Below are 22538 nucleotides of genomic sequence, written 5' to 3'. Positions count from 1 at the left end.
CTAAAGCAATTAGCAATTACACAAGTGTACAAATATATGGGCATAAGGATGATCTTTGCAGAGACAGTAAAGAGCTGGAGACCAACCTCCCCATGAAAGGTAATTGGTTAAAAATTCCTGAAGCCTGGGCTCTGTGGCAAGTGAGGATGCTCAGATGGGTCAGGAGAGCCCCAGGGTAGGGAGGAGGTATTTAAAGCCCGTACATCTTACCCTCCGTGCGCCCCACCTCACTGAATCTCCGGACCTCTGTGTCTCTCCCTGCATATGCCCTGCGCCCCTTATGCTGAGATGGGGGCAGGGGGCCATCCCAGCGGAGCCCACATCAGCCATCAGGGGCCACCGCTTGGTGACTGGTTGGGTGGGCTCAGGCCCTTCTAGTTCATATTTTACAACACCTCGTAATGGAGTCGGCATGAGCCAGAGACTCCTTGAGGTTGGTCCGAATGCCAGGCATTTGGAGAACAAGGAGCAGTCGAAGAGCTGAGACAGCATCTTAAAGGTGAGAGCAGCTTCTCCATCTCGCTCTGAAAATGAGGGGGAAAGTGTAATACAGATGGAAAATTCCAACCAGAGGAGTTGGGGCTGTGAAGGTGCTAACATGTGAGCTTGGGAAAAGCACAGTAAGGAGAAAAAGTGAGCAGCCTAAGAAGTCAGGAAGGAAACAGGGAGAAAAAAGCCTTGAGAAGCTTCGAGAAAACAGTCAGGTTCAAGAACTCCAGGAGAGGTAGGAGAAAGGTCTGTGGCCGTCGTCTGGGAAGGTGTGGGCTTTGCGCTTTTAGGCGACAAATCTGAAACCATCTTGCACCGAGTTCCAAATGCTTTGAGAAACGCGAAAAATCAGAGCCACAGAGTTTGGAGCCCATGTGTCAGCCAGTCTCAATTCGCTGGTAAGAAACTGAGAAGTGACGTGATGTGCCCCGGGGCCTCATGGCCAGGGAGGGACAGAGGGGACATGAACCCTTTTTTTGGTTTTGAGTCACTTCCTCCCGCCCCCACATTTCTTGTGTTGGAGGTGGGTCCTGGGCGTTGCTGGGCATGCAGTCCCTGCCCGCACTGTCCTGAGTCCTGGCTCTGCATGAGGCATTGTGTCCTTTCTGGATGCAGGACTCCATCCAGCAGGGCCCCTGCCCGCTCTCTCTCATCCCCACAACGATCTTTGGATCATGGGTGTTGATACTAACCCTGGTGTGGAGACAAGGAACGTGAGATTTAGACAGTTAATGTCCACCCACAGTCATAGAGCCACTGGGTTTCCTTCACAGTGAGCCCCTCCGTGGTTCAGAGCTTCTAGCGGTGGTTTGCCTTGTTAAGAAAGTTTCCATACAAGCAGTACACACTTGAAACTCTAATCCAGTCACCACTGCCTGGCCCCTTGTGACGGGATGCCTCTTTGGCAGTACACCCAAATTATATATTCGTGATGCGACACATTTTATTCTTGGCATTTGCCTAGTAAAGACTGGTTTTCTGTGCGGTGAAGATAAAGACAAGGACAGCTGGCTTCCTGAGGGCCGATGGCAACTCCAGCCACTTTCCACCCGGGTCTCAGCCTCACGCAGGCCCCGCCGGGCACGTTTTCTCTCCCCTCTGCAGCTGAGAGCAGCGCCTCCAGCAGTCACCCGCAGTCCCTCGGCTCCGAAGCAGCAGGCGGAGCCGAGCCCTGGAAGCCCGGCGGTCACTGTGCTCCAGGCCCTGCTCACTGCCCCTCACCTGTGCCTGGTCCTGGCCGCTCCTGGGTCCCACGGGACTTGGCATGTGCCAGTCATTGCTGTACTGTCGTCATGACATCAGCTGGAAGAAAGGTAACGGGTGACTCTGTGTGTGAGTTTAGGTCACCTGCCTCCCCCTTCAGATGGGGGCTCCGGTGGGGGCTGCAGCTCTAACAGTTTTATAATGTAGCTGAATAAACGGCCGAAAGCCTGGTTAAAGAAGAGCCCTAAACCCAAAACCTTTTTTTAAAACTTTTTTTTATTGAGTTATAGTCATTTTACAATGTGGTGTCAAATTCCAGTGTAGAGCACAATTTTTCAGTTATACATGAACATACATATATCTATTATCACATTTTTTCTTGCTGTGAGCCACCACCAGATCTTGTATTTCCCTGTGCTATACCATATAATCTTGTTTATCTATTCTCAAAACCTTTCAATGTAACAATACAAGGCAGGGCTCCTTCACTTACTTTCAAGGATTTGTTTGTCACCTACTGTTACTGAACTGTGTCCTCTCGGCCACATGCAGTAAAGCCAATCAGTCTGCCATCTCTGGACTGTGGTGAAGGGCATTAGGCGAGGCATTCGGGCAGCCAGTGCTTCAAAAACTCCAGTTCCTGGGTGGCTTTCAGGGAAAGGTTTTTAAAGACAGAGTGAAGGAAGGAGAGGGTTGCAGGGTGCATGATCGGCTCGTGGGCGTTCTTCTGATTGGTTGGTGGTAAGGTAATCGGGAGTCAACAGCATCAACCTTCTGGTTCCAACTGGTCTTCGGGCTTGTGGGCAGTGTATAATGAACTGCTGGTGGAGCTTTCAGTATCTGCAAAACAGCTCAAAGGGTTTGGCTAAGAATATTATCTATAACCCTTGAGAAAGAGCTAAATGTCCTTGATTTTGTTTAACGGCTAAACTATTATTATTTTGTTTTCCTTTGTTTCTGCATTTTCCCACTTCTCCAATTAAATGTACTCTTTGGAACTTGGGGAAGGCCTGGGAGGCTAAAGTTTTACTACAAACAAGAGATAGGAGGAGGACACGGGGGGATCTGTCCTGGGAATGCCCTGCTCAGTTCTACTGCTATGTGCTGAGCATTTTCTAGATATATCAGTGAACAAAGCACAGGGGACCTCAGCCTCATGGAGCTCAAATCCCTGTGCCTGTGGAGGGACAGAGACAACATGCAAGTAAATATGATGACAATGAGCCAACACCAGGGCAAAAAACACCTTGTAATGGAGGGTACCTGGGAGGGGTGACCTCAGAGCGGCCAGCTTCTCTAAGAAGAAGAGCTCTCAGTGGGGCCCCAAATGGTGAGGGCGAGCCCTTACTGAGGGGACATCCCATTCACGTCAAAGTTGGGGAGCCCACAGTTGGGGGCTGAGTTCAGGGAAGGAATTGCTGAGCTTTCAGACTCCTGGTCACAGGGCTGCTGTCCTGGCAGGTCGGAAGAGGCTAGCTTGGGGCAGAGAGCGGAGCCCCAGACGGCTGCTGCTCCTCCTGCCTCCAGCCTGGGAGCCAGGAGACTGGCCTGGTCTTCACCTTCACCTTGGGGAAGGATGAACCCCTCTACCTGCTGGGGCTGCCGGCTTGGGCAGGAGCAAACATTGTTTTAAGGCAAGAACAATGAAGAGTGAGCTACCCCTGACATTCTGGGGGAATCATCTACTGGTTTTTAATCCAAATATCTCCCAAGGCAGAGGCCGGGCACAGAAAGGCTTGGGTGAGCCTGGCCACCTCCCGCCATGGCCCTTGAAGGGCCCTGGGAACTGGTGAGCTGCCCTGAGGTGTGAACTCAAGTTACTCAGCACTACTGTGTCAGGGTGGGACTCTGAAATGTTTTGCTAGAATGACTGCAGAAGAATAAATAAATAAAGGGAAGGAAAGAAGAGAGGAATATAACCCTCTTAATAATCCATTTACACGAGAACCTAATCTGCCCAATTTCTAAAGCCATTGCTTTAGAACTGGGGCCCGTGCTCAGCAGTGATTGGTGAGGGGCGTTGAGCACACACTGTATGAGGCAGCCCAGGGGAAATGGTGGGAAGAGCCTTACAGGGAGGGAGCTGATTACTGGGAAGCACAGTGGGAGGACTGCCCCCCTCTCCCTTCCAAAACTTTTCTGGAGCCCCACTCCCATGTCGGCACCAATGCTGGCAGGGACGGTGATGAACAGCCTGCCCGCACCTTCATTCTGCCAGCAGCACAGGCCTTTAGGTGACTTGCTAGCAATGGGTGGGGCTGAAATTTCCTTTTAGGCTGTGGGAGTCCAAACCCTCTGTGTTGGGAAAGAAACCAAGGTTTGGCCAGCCGGCTCTTGGCAGCCTGAGAAGGTGCATCTGCGGTTTCCTGCTCTTCTCAGTCCTCTTTAAAGGCCCATCTTTCTCACCACTCCTCTTCCCAGCAGAGGCCCCACCCAAGAAGGAGATTTCCCCCCATGTGCCAGGAAAGGGCTCACTTGGCTTCCTCCAGGTCCAAGGGTTCCTGGCCCTTCAATAAAAATGATCTGAGCTGCTGCATGAGCTCCAGAAACATGTTGAATGGGTGCATATGTGTATATATCGAGCTCTGAGCCTCCTTTCAGCCATCTCTCTTTTTTTTTTAAACTGAACTATAGTCAGTTTACAATGTTGTGTCAATTTCTGGTGTACAGCACACTGCTTCAGTCATACGTATACATACACATACTTGTTTCCACACTCTTTTTCATTATTGGTTATTACAAGACACATTTCCCTGTGCTATACAGAAGAAACTTATTGTTTATCTATTTTATATATAGTAGTATCTGCAAATCTCAAACTCCCAATTTACTTTTGGCCATTTCTAAGTGGAAAGTTGGGACAACTCACTTCCCAGTGAGTACCTGCCCCAATGATTGACAGACGCCAGGGGAAAGGCCACAGCCATTGCAAAGAACAGCAGTCAGCTCTGCCCACCCAGCAGTTTCAGGTTGGAAGGAGGCTGAGGACTCGGGGAGCATGGCCATCTGGGAGGAGGGTCCAATCTTTCCAATTCTGCACACTAGGTGTAGTTGTGGGCCCTGGATACACTGGGCAGCTGAGTTTTGTTTGTTTGTTTGTTTTTTGTCTTAGAAACTTTTTGTTTGATTTCTAGGTGCAGCAAAAATTGAGCTTTTTTAAAATTGAAGAATAGTTGATTTGCGATGTTGTGTTAGTTTCTGGTGTACAGCATAGTAATTCAGTCATACATATATACATACATATTCTTTTTCCTTACAGCCTATTATAAGATATTGAATATAGTTCCCTATGCTATAACTGCAGGACCTTGTTTATCTATTTTATACATAGTAGTTTGTATCTGCTAATCCTTAACTCCTAATTTACTCCCCCCACCCCACCCTCCCTGACCCAGGCAGCTGTTATTCCCTCACATAAGAAGCGAGATGAGACACAAGTGAATTCAGAGTGAGCTGCCTTCAGTCACTCTGGCAGAGAAAAGAATGAACTTCCATGTGTTTCTCAGGCTGGAGGGAAAGACAGGGATTGTGCCAGAAGGTACGTGAGGAGGGCACATCCCCAGTTGCCATCATCTGATGCTTCTCACTTGGGGCTTTATGGGACTCATGGAGTTGCAGAGCAATTGGCCTTATCTCCCTTTGTGGACTTCCCTCCTCCTTCCTCTGCCCAGGGAGGGAGGAGTCTTGGACTTGGGGCAACAAAGACCCTTGGCTAAGCTATGCCTGTGCTGACTGAGATGAAGCTAAGTCCAAGGGTAGGTGGTGTTCACTGTCAGCAACTGTGAGCAGAGAGAGAACCTTAAGCTTTAAGGGAAGGATCTTTTGCAAAGGGTCTTATCTGAGGTCGTCTTCTGTCTGGGCGAGCTGTGGACGCTTTTGTAACTGAAGCATTTCTACAACCAATGGTTCCAGGACACACATTAGAGGGGGAATCACCTTTTATCCAACTATCTCCAAGTACTACAGAAAAATGAACATCTCACTTTTCACAATACCAAACAAGATTTGGTTTTCTTTTCATAACACATGGGCTTTGTTTTGATGGGCTAGTCTGGTAAATCCTAAAATAGTTGATGTCAATTTCTCTGATCGATATTGATTACATTCTGATTTATCTAGTCTATAGTTCTTAGCTTTTTTTTTTCCTTTTCCAATTAAAAACAAAACTGAGTGATTTAGAATCAGGTAATTCCTCACTTGTCTTTTGATTCCTAGTGCGTGGAGAGCTCCCTATGCAACTGGAACTTATCTGTGAAGGGTTAATTTACATCACACAGTCAGCATAAGAAATAATTGTGGGACCTCCAAGTCCTATATCACTTAGGAGAAGAATGTGAGCTCCCTCTGTAACCCAGCGAGACCCTTAAGGAGCCTTCCTGGGACAGCCCCTATATCCTCTGCTGCAGCTCCTCTCTGAAGGACCCAGATAATAGTATCTCATACATGTTTCCTGAGTTTTTCAGATGCTAAAAATCACCACCAAATGGAAGAAATTAACTACTTGATGATCATGAGCACAGAGATCATCTGGTGCCTAAGGATGGATCACCATCAATCAATCTGAAAATTGTGCACAGCTGATCACAGACCTGGGATGCCCCGCCCTCAGCTAGTCTTTAAAAAAGCTCAGCTGAAAGCCTTCAGGGAGTTGAGGGTTTTTTGGGGGCAGGAGCCATTATTTCGCCTTGCTCCGTGCTGCAGTAAACCTTTCTCCGCTCTGAACTCCGACGTTTCGCTGTTTTTTGGCCTCACGGTGAGTTGGGCATGGGAACTTGTGTTCGATAACACCTCTTCTGCTTTCATTCCCCCCCCGCCCCCTTTTTTCCCCCTTGATTAGAGTTGACCTAGTGGGTGAAGCTGGCCGGGTCTGCCAGGAGACGCAGAGGCTCCTGGAAGCAACCAGAACTGGAGAGGGCCCTCTCCTCTGAAGGAGCCGCAGACTATGCTGAGGACGCCTTTGTCAAAGGGCCTGCTGCCTGTTCTTCCTTTATCATCTTCCCTCTGGGTGGGATGTGGAAGTGGTCTCAAGAAGTGCTAATTGTTTTATAACATAGCTGTTAATGAGAAAGGAGAAGATAAGGAACCAGTCCCCCTCCTGCCTTCCTCCCCTTCTTCCCTTCTCCACACCCCCTCCCTCCTCCATCTACAGCATCTCTGGAGCTGATCAAGGGTCCCCAGCGGTTGGCACCCAGGTGCCAAGGATGCTGACAGAGCAGTGGGGGAGACAGACATGAAAACAAGTCTGGGTGATGGAGTGTCATGCAATCTGTGAGAGACCCGTGAGGGGATTCAGCTCCAGTGGTTGGGTGAGGGGTGGGGAGATAAGAAAAGTGGGAGGGGGAGATGCAGACTGTGTTTATCCTCCTGGTTGCAAAATGCTTGCATATACAGGCCCAGCTGTACCTCTGCCAAAGTGGGCATTACATTCTTAAGGTTCATGACCACTTCTTAAGGCCTGGACATCTATGCCAGCTTTCAAACTGTGGGGATTATACTTGCTGTGCTCCTTGACCAGCCTTTGAAGTTGTCAGTCCTGGGTGGCCAGTGCCTGGCCAGCAGGGCCCAGGGTGCTTTCCTATTGTGTGTTGTGAGCTACCTGTACTGATTAATCTGGGTTCAGAATGGGAAGTCTTGCAGGCAAAGTGTCTGGTAGTCAGGCTCCCTGAGTTTCGTTTCCTCCCCTTTTCCCTTCCTGTTTTGTTTTTGGTTGTTATAGGATCTTATTAGGGGGAAAGAAAGTCCCCTAAAGGAAAATATTCGCTACTAAATGGGACTTCCTCAGCATGCCTGATGAATGTCTAAGCTGTGAAAAGAAGGAAGCAGTTAACCATTAACAGTTGTGTCATTATTCGCAGAACACTGCCAGCTACAGTGGCGTGTGAAACGGTATACAGGTTTCATAAAATCACATAAGGCAAAAGAATGAGTGATTATGGATCAAGGAGTTGGGAGTATGGAAGCTGATTGTTCATCGTTATTGAAGCAGCAGGAGCCGAGCAGTCAGTGTGTGAAAAGACAGTGGGGAGTGGCCCCCAGGGAGGCATGACTCACTGGCGGATGAATCAGAAGAGAGTGTTGGCTGTGGGAGGCTCATAACTGTGGCTCCCTGGAAATGGCCATTGGTTGAAGGGAACCTAGGCCAAGGAGATGCTTCCTCCCCTGGACAGAACCCCTAACAATTGCTTGCTGCAGGGATTCCCTGGGGCATGTCTTGGTTCTCCCTGCCCACCTGGATGGTCAGCGGGCAGATACCGCAGCCACAGCTTGAGAAGGGCCAGCAGATCAGGGATGCAGACCCCTAAGGAATCCACACAGACTCCACCAAGCCAGCCATGTGAAACAGCAGAGGCGCTGGCTCAGGCTAGGGGGATGTGGAATGGGGAGAGGAGCAAGGAGAGGAATGTCACTCATCAGCTGTGCCCTGAGATGGGCTGCCGTGTTGGGGACTGCAGCCTGTCCCCCTTTAAGTTTCCTGGGGAAAATGGACCAATCGCAGTCCTGGAGGAGGTGGCAACCACATCACACGGGCTGACTGGGATGGATGTCTGGATTCCCCCCTCAGGACCACGGCACTTGGTCTCCCAGGTGCTGCGCACGTTGGGTGGAACTGCCCTTGTCTCAAGGGAGCCCACTCACCCAAGGTCTCACCCCTTCCCAGGTGCAGCCTGTGTTCGATGACTTGCTGACTGGGAGTCCGAAGGCCCGCCCCCTCGCTGCAGGTGGGGACAACTCTGAATGGTCACACCAGCCCCGGACCTCCCACGGCATCAGCTCTGTGGCACTCACCCCAGCACGGCTGCTGCTGCGACACGGCAGGTAACTTCTCTTACCCTGTGAGTGTTGCTCCCAGGAGCGGGGAAGCCCCTCCTGTGCACAGACAGCTCAGCTCCCCCCAAGTCAGCTTCCTGGGAACCTGACTTAAGGCTCATCCCAGAGCAATTTTTTTTTTATGAGGCCACAGTTTCCTCTAGTTTCCTTTTATTTATTGATGTCATTATAGCATAACTATCATGAATTTCACTGAAACAGTGACAGCTCTTGTACATTTAGCCACTTATCTTGAAGTTGATTTTTTTTTCTTGTAATTTCATAGTTGGCCCCAGGCTAAGTGCCTCCCTCTCCCATGAGCCCTTCCATGGACCCCACTGGGATCACCTGTGACCTCACAAGCACAAACATCACAAATAAACCTTGCCTTTACTCTTTACAAAATCTTAACTTCCCAATTATAAAATTAATTGAATGTAATTGTACTTAGCTGAGAAAAAAAAGATAAAAAGTTACCCATAATCCCTCCACTTGGAAATGACCACTTCAATATTTTCATGTTTCCTACTTTTAAAGAATTCTAGTTGAAGCCACACTGCCTTTCTTACCTGACATTGGGTTTTACACATTTCATGTCATTAAAAATTCTTTCTAAAGGTGGCATATTAAAGGTGGTCATAGTCCAAGGTTAAGGTTGAGTCCCTGTGCAGTAAACTCTTCTCTGATGTTAGGTCTCCGGGTCAGCAACACTGTTCTGAGTGAACCAGGGCAAGTCCACCCACACAGAGTGACAAGGTCAAAGGGTAAAAGGCTTTCCAGCCAGTGTGGACCCAGGTGTGTGGACCCAGGTGTGGTTCCCATGTGGACACATTGCTTTGAAAAGCCTGTAAGGCTTTTGAGGGTAGAATATAGAATCTTTTACATCCCCTTGGATACCATTTTCCAAAATGTGCCTCTGGTTCATGATCTTAGATGGCATACAGGTGAAAGCTATTACTCATAATTATTTTCTTTAAATTTCAAGACTGGTATAAATTATCCAGGACTTCACAAATGCTATTGTTCTTATGAGTAAAAAGCATTTTTAAAAAAAATAAGTGGGTAAATGTTCAACATCACCAATCATTAGGGAAATGCAAATCAAAACCACATGAAACTGAATTGTTCTGCTCTGCACATGAAACTAACATTATAAATCAACTACACTTCAATTAAAAAAATAGTTAAAAAAAAAAAAAGAACCACATGAAATACTACACAACACCCTCTAGGATAGCTATTGTGAGAAAAAAGCAAAGCCCAGAAAGCAATGGGTGTTGACGAGGATGTGGGGAAATTGGCACCCTGGTGCACTGCTGATGGGAATGTAAAATGGTGAAGCTGTAGTGAGAAACAGTATGGTGGTTCTTCAGAAAATTAAAACATAGAATTACAGTCTGATCTAGCAATTCCATTTGTGAGTACACATATCACAGAATTGAAAGCAGGGGCTAGAAGGGATATTTCTATACAAATGTTCATAGCACATTATTCACAATAGCCAAAAGGTGGAGATAACCCAAATGCCATTGATGGACGGATAACAAAATGTGGCATATTCATATAATAGAGTATATTCAGCCTTTAAAAGGAATGAATATCTGACCTGTGGTCCAGCATGGATGAACCTTGAAGACAGTATGCTAAGTGAAATAAGCCAGGCACAAAATGATATACATGATTCTACTTATGTAAGGTGTCTGGAATAAATTCATGGGCACAGAAAGTGGACTAGTGGTTGCCAGGGGCTGCAGGGAGGAGGAATGGTGAATTATTGTTTGATGAATTTCAGTTTGAAAAGATGAAAAAGTTCTGGAAGTATATGGTGGTGATAGTTGTCCAATAATGTGAGTGTACTGAATGCCACTGAACTTTATACTTAAAAATGGTTGAAATGGTTAACTTTTATGTTATGTGTGTTTTACCACAATACAAAAATGAGTTGATGTAAAGAAAAAAATTAAGCATAGATGACGTGGCCCGAATCAAGGCGGAATGTGAGTGCCCAAGTTTGGAAAACGTGGTTCCAGCCTGGCGTGCTTAGAGATCACAGCAGCTGCATGCAAGTGAAAGAGAAGTCTTCTTTCAATACTGTTTTGTTTTAAAACGTTTTTCCATTTCCGGGCCAAAAAATGTTTTAAAGCACTTTGTGGTAAATAGGAAGGTAGAAAGAGAAGAAACGTGACATTTGTTGAGAAACTCTTTGTGCTAGTGTTCCGTTTCGTTCACTTAATTCTAACAACACGGTAGTGTAGAGACTAGCCCAGGTTCAGATGGGAAACTGGGCCCCACTGCCAGTAAGTGGCCAGAACAGCCCTCCAGCCTGAGTGGCCCACCCTCAGGCTCTGAGCTTTCTGGGGTGTCTCTCACTGTTTCCCTACTTATCCTATTTCACCTTCTGTCCATTGGACATTGAAAAAAAAAATCCACTCATTTGGAATTTTGCATCTACAGGGCATTAATTTGGAAAAACCTGAATTGTGCATCTAGTAGGATTTAAATAATGGAAGCAAATCTTGTCCCTCCAGCAAAGCACACACACCAAAGCCAGGAAAAAAAACTGGCTTGAGCTCTCGGCTCTTCCAGATCCATCAGTTTTAAGCCCATTGTAGTCATCATGTACCATGTGCAAACAGATGTCATACACCCTTACCATAGAAACCAGAAAAGTGCATGGGGGCAAAAAATCCCACCACCTAGAAATAACCACAGTTCACATACCGGTCAGCATACTCCCCACTTTTACTGGGCATACCATATACACAATGTGGTTTTAAAACGGCCTTTACAATGTATAGCTTTATACATTTAACATTTATTTAATGTATATAGGTTTACAACTAAGTATTACTGTGAACATTTTCTTTTACAACCATTAAAATAATTGCATAGTATGGAGAAAAGATAATTTATTAAGCACTCTCATGGGGGTAATTCAGATAGAATTTTTTTTTCAAGGAAATTTCACTCTCTTTACAATTCCTTGAAGACAGAGCTGTCCTTGTCTTATACAGCTTCCTATAGATGATAGAAACTTGTCCTTCAACTTAGATTTTTAACTTGCTTCTCTGTGCACCTGCAGTCATCATCGATCAAGTAATCCCCTTTTTTTCCCTCAAATTTCTCTTATTTGCTCCCACTTTGCTAGTCTCCTAGGGACACCCGTACACTTGCATTACTCCAGCATCCTATCTCTCACCTTTAATATCTGCTCCCTCCCTTCTCCTTTGCTCCCCTTACAGATGCTTCCTTTTCAAAATACTATTTTAATTGATTTTGATGAACTCTACTCAAAGCTTTGTGCTCAATTCCATATTAGGAGTAACCCTTAACAATCTGAAGATAGAATTCAATAATTTAAAGGAAAATAATAATAAGTCCTTGGTAGAGTTAGATGTATCAAGAAACATAAGACTTGGGCACAAGAGATGACTTTTTTTAAAGCAGTTTTTTGGAGAGGGTAGGACAGAGGAAAGTAGCGTATAGTTTTAAGGAAATGTTAGAGACCATATGGAAATCTGTTCACTATTTCAAGGCGACTAACAAATGACTGTCTGTTAGGATATTGGAAAGACAGCCTTTACTGGTCATGAAATTTGCATGACACATGTTGCATGCAGATGTGGATTAATAATAACTTTGTATAGCAAGGCAGATGCCAGGGAGCATAAGAGTGCATGCAGACAGTGCGAATTTTCGAGTCCCGGAAGCTGTGAGCTGATCATCCATCACATGGCCATCTGGAAGGCAGGGACATTTGGTTATTAAAGGAAATCCCTCTGGCACTTGATCCTGCTGCCTACACAAGTGGCACATCTACACAAGCCAAGAATCAGTTAGGGCCCAACATTTGCTGAGTGCAGTGTGCTTATGGGATCAACAGTACCAATTACATGGAATCAGACTCCCCTGAAAAAATAGTTCAATAAAAGTTGCCAGGGGCCTACTGTTAACTTGTTCTTTCCTGGATACATGCTTTCACATCTGGTAGCCTACCCCAGCCAGTGACACCTGCAATTGCAGGCGTTGAGTCAGAACTTGGTTAGGTTCTGATGATAGTGAGGAACACATCTTGGGTCCCAAGTTCCAGGGAGAAAACAGAGTCCCCACTTATCCAGTCATTCCACCCACACTTACCAATCGCCTGTCCTGGGCCTGATACCCAATGCAAACGGAAAAGCCAGTCCCTGACTGGACCAGGGGTCCCACCTTGTACTCAGTGAAACATTTACTTTCATTTTCAATTTGTTGAACATATATTCAGTTTCTAACATCTACAGGGTCAGGACGAGGAGAGGCTTCTGAACTAGTGTGACCCTAGAATCTAGCTCAGGTTGGGGAAGCAAACCCTCTTCTGCAGTTCTCTTTGTATTTAGGTTTATTGGGGGGGTGATAATGGGGTTTACTTATGTTTAGAGGAGGTACTGGGGATTGAACCCAGGACCCTGTGCATGTTAAACATGTGCTCTCACTTGAGCTGTACTCTCCCCCCATCTGGTTCTCTTCGATGTCCCTGCCCTTCCTGTCACACTTTCCCATAGTGAAAATCAGCTAAGGTGAAAGGGTTCTGAGACCAACCACCAGGGGGCGCCATACAGAAGCCTTTTAGGATCAGGGAAGAAGTTCCTAAGGAAGGAGAAGTAGGGTCAAGCCTCCTTGGAATTTAAGGGTGATAAATTGGAGCTGGGCGCCCCCAACCCTGCTGTGGGGTGGTCACTAACTGTCCCCTGGGCTTGTCTGGGTCTCCCCGCCTCAAGAAAGGAACACCAGAGAGCGTCTCTCTCGGTGTTAAGAGGCGAAGTCCTTTCTTGTTTGTTTTCCTCTATAGAGTTTAACAAACTATAAACCGTCAAAACGGCTTAAATAGCAAGGATGCCAAGGTGACTATCCCATCTGGAGTCCTGGATGCCTTTACAAGCGGATTTTGGGTTGCCAGTCTCTAGCAAGCCAAGAGGTAAGAGACCTTGTTAACGAACCTAAAGGGCGAAAAAGGAAAACCTCGGCTTACCGCAACCAGGTAGAAACGTCTGAGCAAGGCAGCGGAGCTGGCCCTGCCAGCATTTACACATGGAACACTTCCTGGGCAGCCAGGTGTCATGGGGCACAGACCCGCAGTTCCTGACGATGAAGGGACACACGTATTTTAAATCCCCGCCTCTCTTTCGCTCCCCTCTCCGCCCCCAGCCCCTCCCGATGGCTTACTCTTTGCGGGCATCATGCTCACAGTTCCGTCCGTAGAAGGAGGGAGGGCAGGCACAAAAGGACCCCAGCATGCAGGTGCCCCCGTTTAGACAGCAAGTTCTGTTTAGCTCCTTACCTGAAACGTTAAGAGGCGGCTGAGAAGGTGGACGGGTTTCAAAGCTGAGTTCCAGGAAGCAAAGGTTAATAGGGCGGTAAGGACTTAATCTCCCCAAAGTGTTTCCGGAAGTCTAAACATTGTAAACGTCACAGAATAAGACACTGCTTTTTAAGTGTTCCTTTTGCTACCTGTGCTTTTGAGCAGAGACATCTTTTTTTTCATGCACAGTCCAGTGGTGGGCGTGAAGTGGGATGGGAGAGGGAAACTGCATCTCTGGGGGTTGAAGGACGCAATGTTTGTCTCACTTCCATAGTCAAAACCAGTCTACCTCCTCCCCACCCACCAACCCCCGCCCAAAAAAAAAAGAAAAAAAAATCCAGCCATCTGCCCAGCTCCAGAATCAGATGCCCACTCTCATAGGCAAAAGTGTCAAAAAGATACTAGGGAAACGCCAAAAAACCAGGACAGTGATACCACATTGCAGATTTAAGGCAGATGGGTCTTACTCTTCTGGATTCCCATGGATGGTATGAACTGCGAAAGCCGATGACGAATTGCAGGCTCCTTCTGGGACTGAAGTCTGTCATCTCCGAAGGCCAGGGCTCCCTGGGACGGAGGGGCAAGTTCACGGTGGCTCAGCCCTGAATGGCAAAGTCAATGTATGGAATCTGTATTTTGGGCCACGTGAAAATTGCTAGTGATCAAAAGAACAAAAAAAATCCCTTACCAGCAACTAATCCCAGTTCAAACGCTTTGGAAAAGGTCATGATCAAAATCACACTAGGAAGAGGAAATCAGGCCTCCATTAGCAAAACAAAACAACACCTGGGTCTCCTCAACACAAGGACAAGACCATAGACCACAAGGGAGAAGTCACAGAACACCATTTTTCTTTTCTCTTTCTTTTTAAATGGATGATTAATTCATGTAACAACATAAAGAAAAATGGTGAGACTAAAATCCACCCAATCTCCAACTCTTAACACATATTATTACTTCTCAGGCTCTGTCCTCATCTGCACATAATTTTAAGTAGGTACAAATCTTTTATCTTCTATGTCACATAGATATATTTTTCTTCTGCACATACTTTCCATATAGGAATTTTTAAATGGCTGGATGACATGCTATGTAATTCATGAATCACATTTTACAAACTATTTCATTTAAATCAGTCATTTAAAGGATTTTCAAAGTTTAAAAAATTTTCCCATTATTTTTAATGGCTCCCAAATATTGAAAACCTGTCTATATCTTTAGCTTCCTCAGAAGCAGATTTTTAAATTTCATTGTAATACTAACATTTTCACACAGAAGTGTAGGAAACAGTAATCATTTCATAGACAGAGCCAGTTACCTGATGGAAAGTTTTAAAAGCCAATGGCAAAGGTGGATGTAACTTTTAAGTGTGAAGTTTCAGGTCTTTCAGGAAGAGCAGCAGCACTGTTGGGAGCTCTTTAAAATTTGAACAAGGTGAAATAAAACAACAGAGAGGTGTAGAACATTATTTCCTAAGCTAGCAAGCTCTAGTAATCCAAAATTCACACTTAAGATCGGTTCATACCTGGAAGAGAAGTGCTCCATCTTCCTTCGGTCCATAGCTCCTGACAATTTAGAAGGAAAAAATATTAGCCTAGCTTTAATTCAGTCATTGCCAAAACACCCAAAAGAAAACATTAATTTCCTGAAGTGAAAGTGGGAATTTAAAAAGAAAAATATCCCAGATGAGAATTATGTCTTCCCCAGAAGGTCTTAGGAGAAGCAGGAGCCAGGATGTCTCAGGAAACTGGGGAGTTCCTCACACAGGTCGGTCCTAATAAACGCGTTGACTTTAGCCTTTAGGGAGATTCTCCTTCTTCAGCCACAGACCCGGGGGTGGAGGGTGGTGGCGGCGGGGACAGCCCTCTGGTGGGCGGGGAGGCGGAGACCCGTGCGCATTACAATGCTTAAACACTGGGGTGGAGGTGAGAGGTGGTGAAGCCGCCAAAGAGAGAAAAGGCTGGGTCTTGTAAAACTGTGGTTAATTAGCCCTAATGTCTCTATCATTAGTTGGGGTTAAACTTATCCGATTTATTCTTTTAAAGAAAAAAATAAAGCAAACCAATTGTTTTATCGGGATAGTAATTCCAGATTGGAGGAATGATGGAAAGTATTGCTTTAATCAGGAAAACCTAAACCCCACGTATGGGTCTCTCAAGGCGTTTGATATTTTATTGAAAAGTTTTATTTCTCAAAATTTGCTTTCATCTTTGGTTTTCCAAGAAAAGTTGTGTTGAGCCTGTGCTCCGCCGTGGACGCGGGTAATCCAGATAGAAGTTTAGGGTCTGGAGGGGAGTCCCAAGCTCCCGGGGAGTGAGAGGGTGTAAATTCCAGGCGCACCTGAACTGCAAGCAGCGGCTGGAAGGAAGCGGGAGCCGGCGCCAGAGGTGGGGTGCGGGGCGAGGGGAGGCGGGTTGGGAAATGTGCATGTGCAGCCAGGCTCTGCGCCTCCCTGGAGAACCCCTGGGGGTCTGCAATCAGGGTGCCAGGCCTGCCCCGGGAGAAAGTTCTGGAAACATGGCAGTCTGGTACGGGAGGCCGTTTCAGCCTTGCCACTGGGTTTCTCTTGCATTTTATCAGCCTCCCAGGGTCTGTAGTTTGGCCTCTCGCATCCTTTCTCTGCCCCACCCCCAACGACACCAGCATTAATCTGTGTTATCCTAAAAGCATTTATTTATTTGGTGGTTTCTCCTGAGGCCCCAGGCCCCGCCACTGGAGGCGGAGTTCCTGAGCCGGAGTCCTCTTAAACCCTGCCAAGATCCTGAGGGGCCCTCCCAGGTACCAAACCCCCTCCATGTCCCTTGTCTCCTTTTTGTAGAAAAGCTGTAGTTTTCCAGCCCTCCCCTGAGTCACAAAATAGCAGGCTCAAGCAGCTAATGATTAGGACAATAGAGTCACAGAATCTTCAATTCCTCCCTGGAAGACATAGATAACAGTGTTTGATGCACATTCCTGAGTTGTGCTGCCAATGCTGTAACTGCCGCCAGAGGGGAAAAGCTGCATGAGGACCAGACTGTAGCCATGACATATGCTGCTCCAGGTGTTTTTTTGAATTGAAGTATTGTTGATTTACAGTGTTGTGTTAGTTTCTGGTGTATAACATAGTGATTTAGTTATACATTTATATATATATTCTTTTTCATTATATGTTATTACAAGATATTGAATATAGTTCCCTGTGTATACAGTAGACCTTGTTTGTCTATTTTATATATGATAATTAGTATCCGCAAATCTCAGACTCTTAATTTATCCCTCCTCTCCCCCTTTTCCTTTGGTAACCATAAGTTTTGTCGACTGAAATAAAATCACAGTGTGAGAGTCGTGGATTAAGTTTAATTTGGGGGCAAAGTGAGGACTATAGCCTGGGAGACAGCATCCCAGACAGCTCTGAGAAACTGTTCCAAAGAGGCAGGGGGAGAACCCAGATTTATATATGATTTCAGTGAAGGGGGTACGTGCAATCAGACACACGTTTAGGCAGAGGCTTGCTGCTAGACACCAGGAGCAGATGTTATCGTTAATGATTTTAGTGCTTTTCTAGATATGAGAAGATGCAAGAATTGAGCTCATAAAATCTTCTCCTGAAAGTATCTATCTAAAAGCCTGTTTCACCAGTTTTCCCAGAGCACAGAATGCCTCATTCCTGATTTCCATCTTGAACTCTTTTCAGGGTGTGTTGGAGGTCAGCAGCTGTAGCGGCTCGTGATTAATCCAAGCAGGGCTTGATGGCAAGTGCCAACGTGATTCAGTCCTTGTAGAGGCAGATGGCAAGTGCCAATTTTTAGTCAACAGTTTGTTTTCTATGTCTGTGAGTTGGTTTCTGTTTTGTAAATAAGTTCATTTGTGTCATTTTTTAAAGATTCCACATATAAGTGACATTATATGGTATTCTTCTTTCTCTTTCTGGCTTACTTCACTTAGAATGACAATCTCTAGGTCCATCCATGTTGCTGCAAATGGCATTATTTCATTCTTTTTTTTATGACTGAGTAGTATTCCATTGTATATATATGCCACAACTTCTTTATCCAATCATCTGTCCATGGACATTTAGGTGGCTTCCACATTTTGGTTCTTGTAAATACTGAAGCTGCTCCATCTTGAGCAGTACTGAATCTATGGCTTGCACAATTCCAAGAACAGGCCTCAAGAGAATGGGAAAAAAAACTGACCCTAGAGCTTAAGGTTAACTGTGCTTAAAACAATCAAGATGACGCTGACACAATAGGTCACCTGGCTCCAACAGACCTTAGATTTCAAGGTGGATGGGATTGGTTTACTACCCTGTTTTCTTGGATTCCCTCTGGGATTAAGTCAAAGCTTGAAGGAATCCTGAAATTGGGACTAACTCTTTTACTAATTATTGTGGGTTTTTTCCTTCTAGTCAAGGGGTTCATACTTGGCATGATAACTCTTTGCAAAACAATTACTAAAAAGGTTAGTAATGAGGTACCTCTTTTGGAATCTCAACTGGCACGTAAAGAAAGCAAGTAATATTTCGCCCGTGCTCAGCTTGAAGAAGTTACTGAAGACGTATTTTTGCCCCTTAGACATGAAAGGAAAATCTAACAGTGGGGGTTGTAACTGAGGAAGTGAGACGGTAACTAGGGACTCTCAGTAACTCAGCATTGTTCCAAATCTATTTCTTAATTATTACTATGCCTGACGTCTGCCATTCACTTGGCTTGCTGCTGATGGAGAAGGCTGTTGATGCATATCGAGATTGAAGATTCCTTTTTCTATAGGCTTTGTTCCTTATTTCTTTGGGCTTTAGTCCTTATATCAGGACTAGCTGGCCAAAGATTTATGACTCAGATAATGTTCCAACTGCAAGCAAGAACTGACGTCTACTTGGAACCACATAATGGAGACAGTCATCTCTGAAAATAGAAGATTGCCCCTCCCCGGCACGTAGCCCCTTCCTCTTTTCTCTGTGTAATCTCTGAGCAAAACCTGGAGAGTTGGGAGTTGGTTCTTTGGGATGAGTTCACCTTTACCCCAGGATTGCCGGCTTCCTCAATAAAGCTATCTTTTCTCGTACCCAACACTTGTCTCTCAGTATTGGATTCTTGAGCAACAAGCTGCCGAGCCTGAGTTTGGTAACACTCTTACCTATCTCGGTGCACAAGCGGGCAGCCTTTATTTAATTTTATTGTCCCCTGTCTTTTCATTGGATTTACACCATAGAAGAATGAATTGGCAGCATCCGAGGCCGTTTCAGCATCAGTATCTACCTGTGTGAATGTGACGGGTCCACGTGTGCTAAAGAGGAGTCGTGATTTTCTTCTACAGCTGTGTCTTGGGAGAAGTAAATTTCAAATTACTTTTATTGGGAGGTAGGGCCCCATCAGAGCAACGGTGGGATGTTTACTTAGAGCTGGTAGCATTTTTACTCCAAAGCAGCTGACTAATTCCTGCTATACTTCAACTTCCCGGGTGGCCTTTCTACTTGTTAAAAAGCTTCAAGTGTCACACAGAGATTCGGAGAGAATAGGGGAACGTGGCCTGAAGCTCTAGAAGCTGGATGTGGGAGAGGGCAAGGAGAAGGCTAACCACCCAACCACAGGAGCTGCGCTGGAGGCTTGAAGAAAGTACATTACAGGAAAGTATGATACATTCATAGTGCACTTTGTGCTTCACAGTTGATAGTCCAGTGTGCTCAGTAGAGAAGGAGCGTTGGCAATATGAGTCTCACTTTGTGGATGACACAGTGAATCCCATCTGTGGACTTCCTTGTCTTTTCCACAGAGGCAGAACTGGCAGCAGGACAGCATCCCTGCATTGACACTTATCTAAAGGGGCTTTCCAGCGGAAGGGTATGTCTCAAATGGAAGAGTGCATGCCTAGGATGCTCGAGGCCCTCAGTTCAATCCCCAGTAGCTCCTCTGAAAATAAGTAAATAAATAAATGAACCTAATTACCTCTCTCCCCCCTCCAAAAAAATAAATAAAGGGGCTCTTGTGGAACTTTTACATCTGAATTAGGACCCCTAGAAATCACCTCCCCATTTTCAGGGGAAGGATGAGTTCAGCCTGCAACCCAAGGAGGGCAGCCTTTCTGCCACACAGAATCTCTTCTTAGCCAAAAACGGGAATTCACTGAAAAGATCTATGTTCCCCACAGGTACAGAGGGCAGAGAAATTCAAGGGTCTGTAGTAGACAGAACCTGGGCAAAGTTTTGGGGTGGGAAGAGGATGAGGGGGAGGGAAAAGGCTGAGGTACCTGAGTGGCCAGATATTTGCTCTAGGGCTGGGGACACACAGGCTGTTCATTCAACAAGTATTTTTTTTTAAAATCTTTTTATTGAAGTATAGTCAGTTTACAATGTTCTGTCAATTTCTGGTGTACAGCACAATACTTCACTTATACATATGAACATACATATATTCATTTTCATATTCTTTTTCACCATAAGTTTCTACAAGATATTGAATATAGTTCCCTGTGGTATACAGTAGAAACTTGTTGTTTATCTATTTTATATATAGTAGTTAGTATCTGCAAATCTCGGACTCCCAATTTATCCCTTCCCACCCCCCACCCCCTGCCCTGTAACCATAAGCTGTTTTCTATGTGAGTCTGTTTCTGTTTTGTAAATAAGTTCATTTGTCTTTTTTTTTTTTTTGATTCCACATATAAGTGATATCATATGGTATTTTTCTTTCTTTTTCTGGCTTACTTCACTTAGAATGACAAACTCCAGGTCCATCCATGTTGCTGCAAAAGGCATTATTTTATTCTTTTTTATGGCTGAGTTGTATTCCATTGTATAAATACACCACAGCTTCTTTATTCAGTCATCTGTTGATGGACATTTAGGTTGCTTCCATGTCTTGGCTATTGTACATAGTGCTGCTATGAACACTGGAGCACAGGTATCTTTTTGAATTAAGGATTCCTCTGGATATATGCTCAGGAGTGGGATTGCTAGACCATATGGTATGTCTATTATTAGTCTTTTGAGGAATCTCCATACTGTTTTCCATAATGGCTGGACCAAACTACATTCCCACCAGCAGTGTAGGAGGATTTCTTTTTCTCCACACCCTCTCTAGCATTTATTGTTCATGGACTTTTGAATGATGGCCATTCTGACTGGTGTGAGGTGATAGCTCATTATAGTTTTGATTTGCATTTCTGTGATAATTAGCGATATTGAGCATTTTTTAAATGTGCCTATTAGTCATCCATGTGCTTTCATTGCAGAATTGCTTGTTTAGGTCTTCTGCCTATCTTTGGGTTGGGCTGTTAGTTTTTTTGTTATTAAGTTGTATGAGCTGTTTATATATTCTGGAAATTAAACTCTTGTCAGTCTGATCTTTTTGCAACTATTTTCTCCCATTCCGCAGGTTGTCTTTTTGTTTTGCTTACGGTTTCCTTTGCTGTGAAAAAGCACATAGGTTTAATTATGTCCCATTTGTTTATTTTAACTTTTATTTCTATTTCTTGGGTAGACTGCCCTCAGAGAACATTGCTGAGATTTATGTTGGATAATGTTTTGCCCTTGGTTTCTTCTAAGAGGTTTATAGTGTCTTGTCTTATGTTTACCTTTAAGCCATTTTGAGTTTATGTCTGTGTACGGTGTGAGGGAGTGTTCTAACTTCATTGATTTACATACAGCTGTCCAGTTGTCCCAACACCACTTGCTGAAGAGACTGTCTTTACTCCATTGTATGTTCTTGCCTCCTTTGTCAAAGATTAATTGACCAAAAGTTTGTGGATTTATTTCTGGACTCTCTATTCTGTTCTATTGATTCAACAAGTATTTAACGCATCTACTATGTTGCCAGTCAAGGGCTGGGCTATGGGAACATAGTGGTGACAGGCGACCCCACCGCGTAGTGGGGGAGAAAGGACAGTCATCAATGGTTGTGGCTGTGCTGCTGCCCCTGGGTGGGGAAGTTGATTGGCGACTCTGGGACGGCCACTGGATACCACTGCTGGCTCACTGCCGAAAATGGCCACCCAGACTCGGGGCCGTGAATGCCATGTTAGGGACCCAAGGAGGGCTGGGCCTCGGATTAGAAGACTCCCGGTCTCTGGCAGCGCATCGCCTCCCTGATGAAGGGTACTGACAAATGCTCTTGGTCTCAGGGTGGTTCAGTAGCGCCCTCTTGTTCAGCCCAAGCTGGTGTGCCTGAGGCCCAGTGCGGCCAAACAGAATGAAATGTGCATCAGTCAGTCTCAGGAATCTTGGGTTTGACGACACTCTGAGCTGTCCTGTGTTAAAAATTGGGGCAAGAAAGACAGGGTTGTGTGTTTAAAATCATACAAATAAGAATCTGACTTAAAACCATCCAGCCAACATAACATCAAAATCAAAAGAGAAACTTCCAGGGTCTGTCTCAACTGCAAGGAAGAAAACATATATGGAGATAGGATCGATTTTAGCTTTAAAAAACCAATTCAAACATTTCTGTGGTTGAGACCATTTAGAATGAAACTCCAATTAAATAGTTGATAAAAAAGAACAGCCATTTCTGCAGCGCAAAGATGAGGTTTTAAGGTTAAAGCCAACTTCTATCCTAGGACTCGTAGGGACACATTGTGTCTTATCTCTTCCGTGTCCCCTCAACATTCAGGCATGAGGGGGAGAGGTGAGCCAGGCCGGGGAACCCTTCCAGCTGCGGGGCCTTTGATCCCACCAAGCTCAGTGCCCAAAAGCTGCTGATAAAACCTGAGCAGCACTCTGGCAGAG

At 45.4% G+C, this 22538-nt stretch overlaps 2 protein-coding genes across 3 annotated transcripts in view; one reads left to right on the top strand and one right to left on the bottom strand.

Moving 5' to 3' along the window:
• Window positions 1–5981: 5981 nt before the first annotated feature.
• The window catches only part of LRRC2 (leucine rich repeat containing 2), a 67098-nt gene continuing 50541 nt past the window's right edge, over window positions 5982–22538 (top strand). Inside the window, exons 1-3 of one of the 2 annotated variants that reach the window (XM_072941129.1) lie at window positions 6173–6445; window positions 8351–8508; window positions 13328–13453. The gene's annotated coding sequence lies outside the window, so the exon portion shown is untranslated. Of the gene's footprint in view, window positions 6446–8350; window positions 8509–13327; window positions 13454–22538 lie in introns of both variants that reach the window. The other variant, XM_072941130.1, reaches the window with a different exon arrangement.
• Window positions 11224–22538, bottom strand: part of CRIPTO (cripto, EGF-CFC family member) — a 102361-nt gene continuing 91046 nt past the window's right edge. The window contains exons 3-8 of the mRNA XM_006200724.4: window positions 15363–15402; window positions 14526–14578; window positions 14305–14439; window positions 13702–13816; window positions 13508–13617; window positions 11224–12239 (exon numbers count right to left, since the gene is read on the bottom strand). Coding sequence (XP_006200786.1) covers window positions 12127–12239; window positions 13508–13617; window positions 13702–13816; window positions 14305–14439; window positions 14526–14578; window positions 15363–15397 — 561 coding nt within the window. The 5' untranslated portion in view covers window positions 15398–15402 and the 3' untranslated portion in view covers window positions 11224–12126. The remainder of the gene's footprint in view (window positions 12240–13507; window positions 13618–13701; window positions 13817–14304; window positions 14440–14525; window positions 14579–15362; window positions 15403–22538) is intronic.

Source organism: Vicugna pacos, chromosome 17, assembly GCF_048564905.1.
Source record: "Vicugna pacos chromosome 17, VicPac4, whole genome shotgun sequence".
In the NCBI taxonomy this organism is placed as follows: Eukaryota; Metazoa; Chordata; class Mammalia; order Artiodactyla; family Camelidae; genus Vicugna; species Vicugna pacos.
The sequence above is the reverse complement of the archived record's forward strand: the minus strand, read 5'-3'. Positions and strand labels throughout refer to the sequence as shown.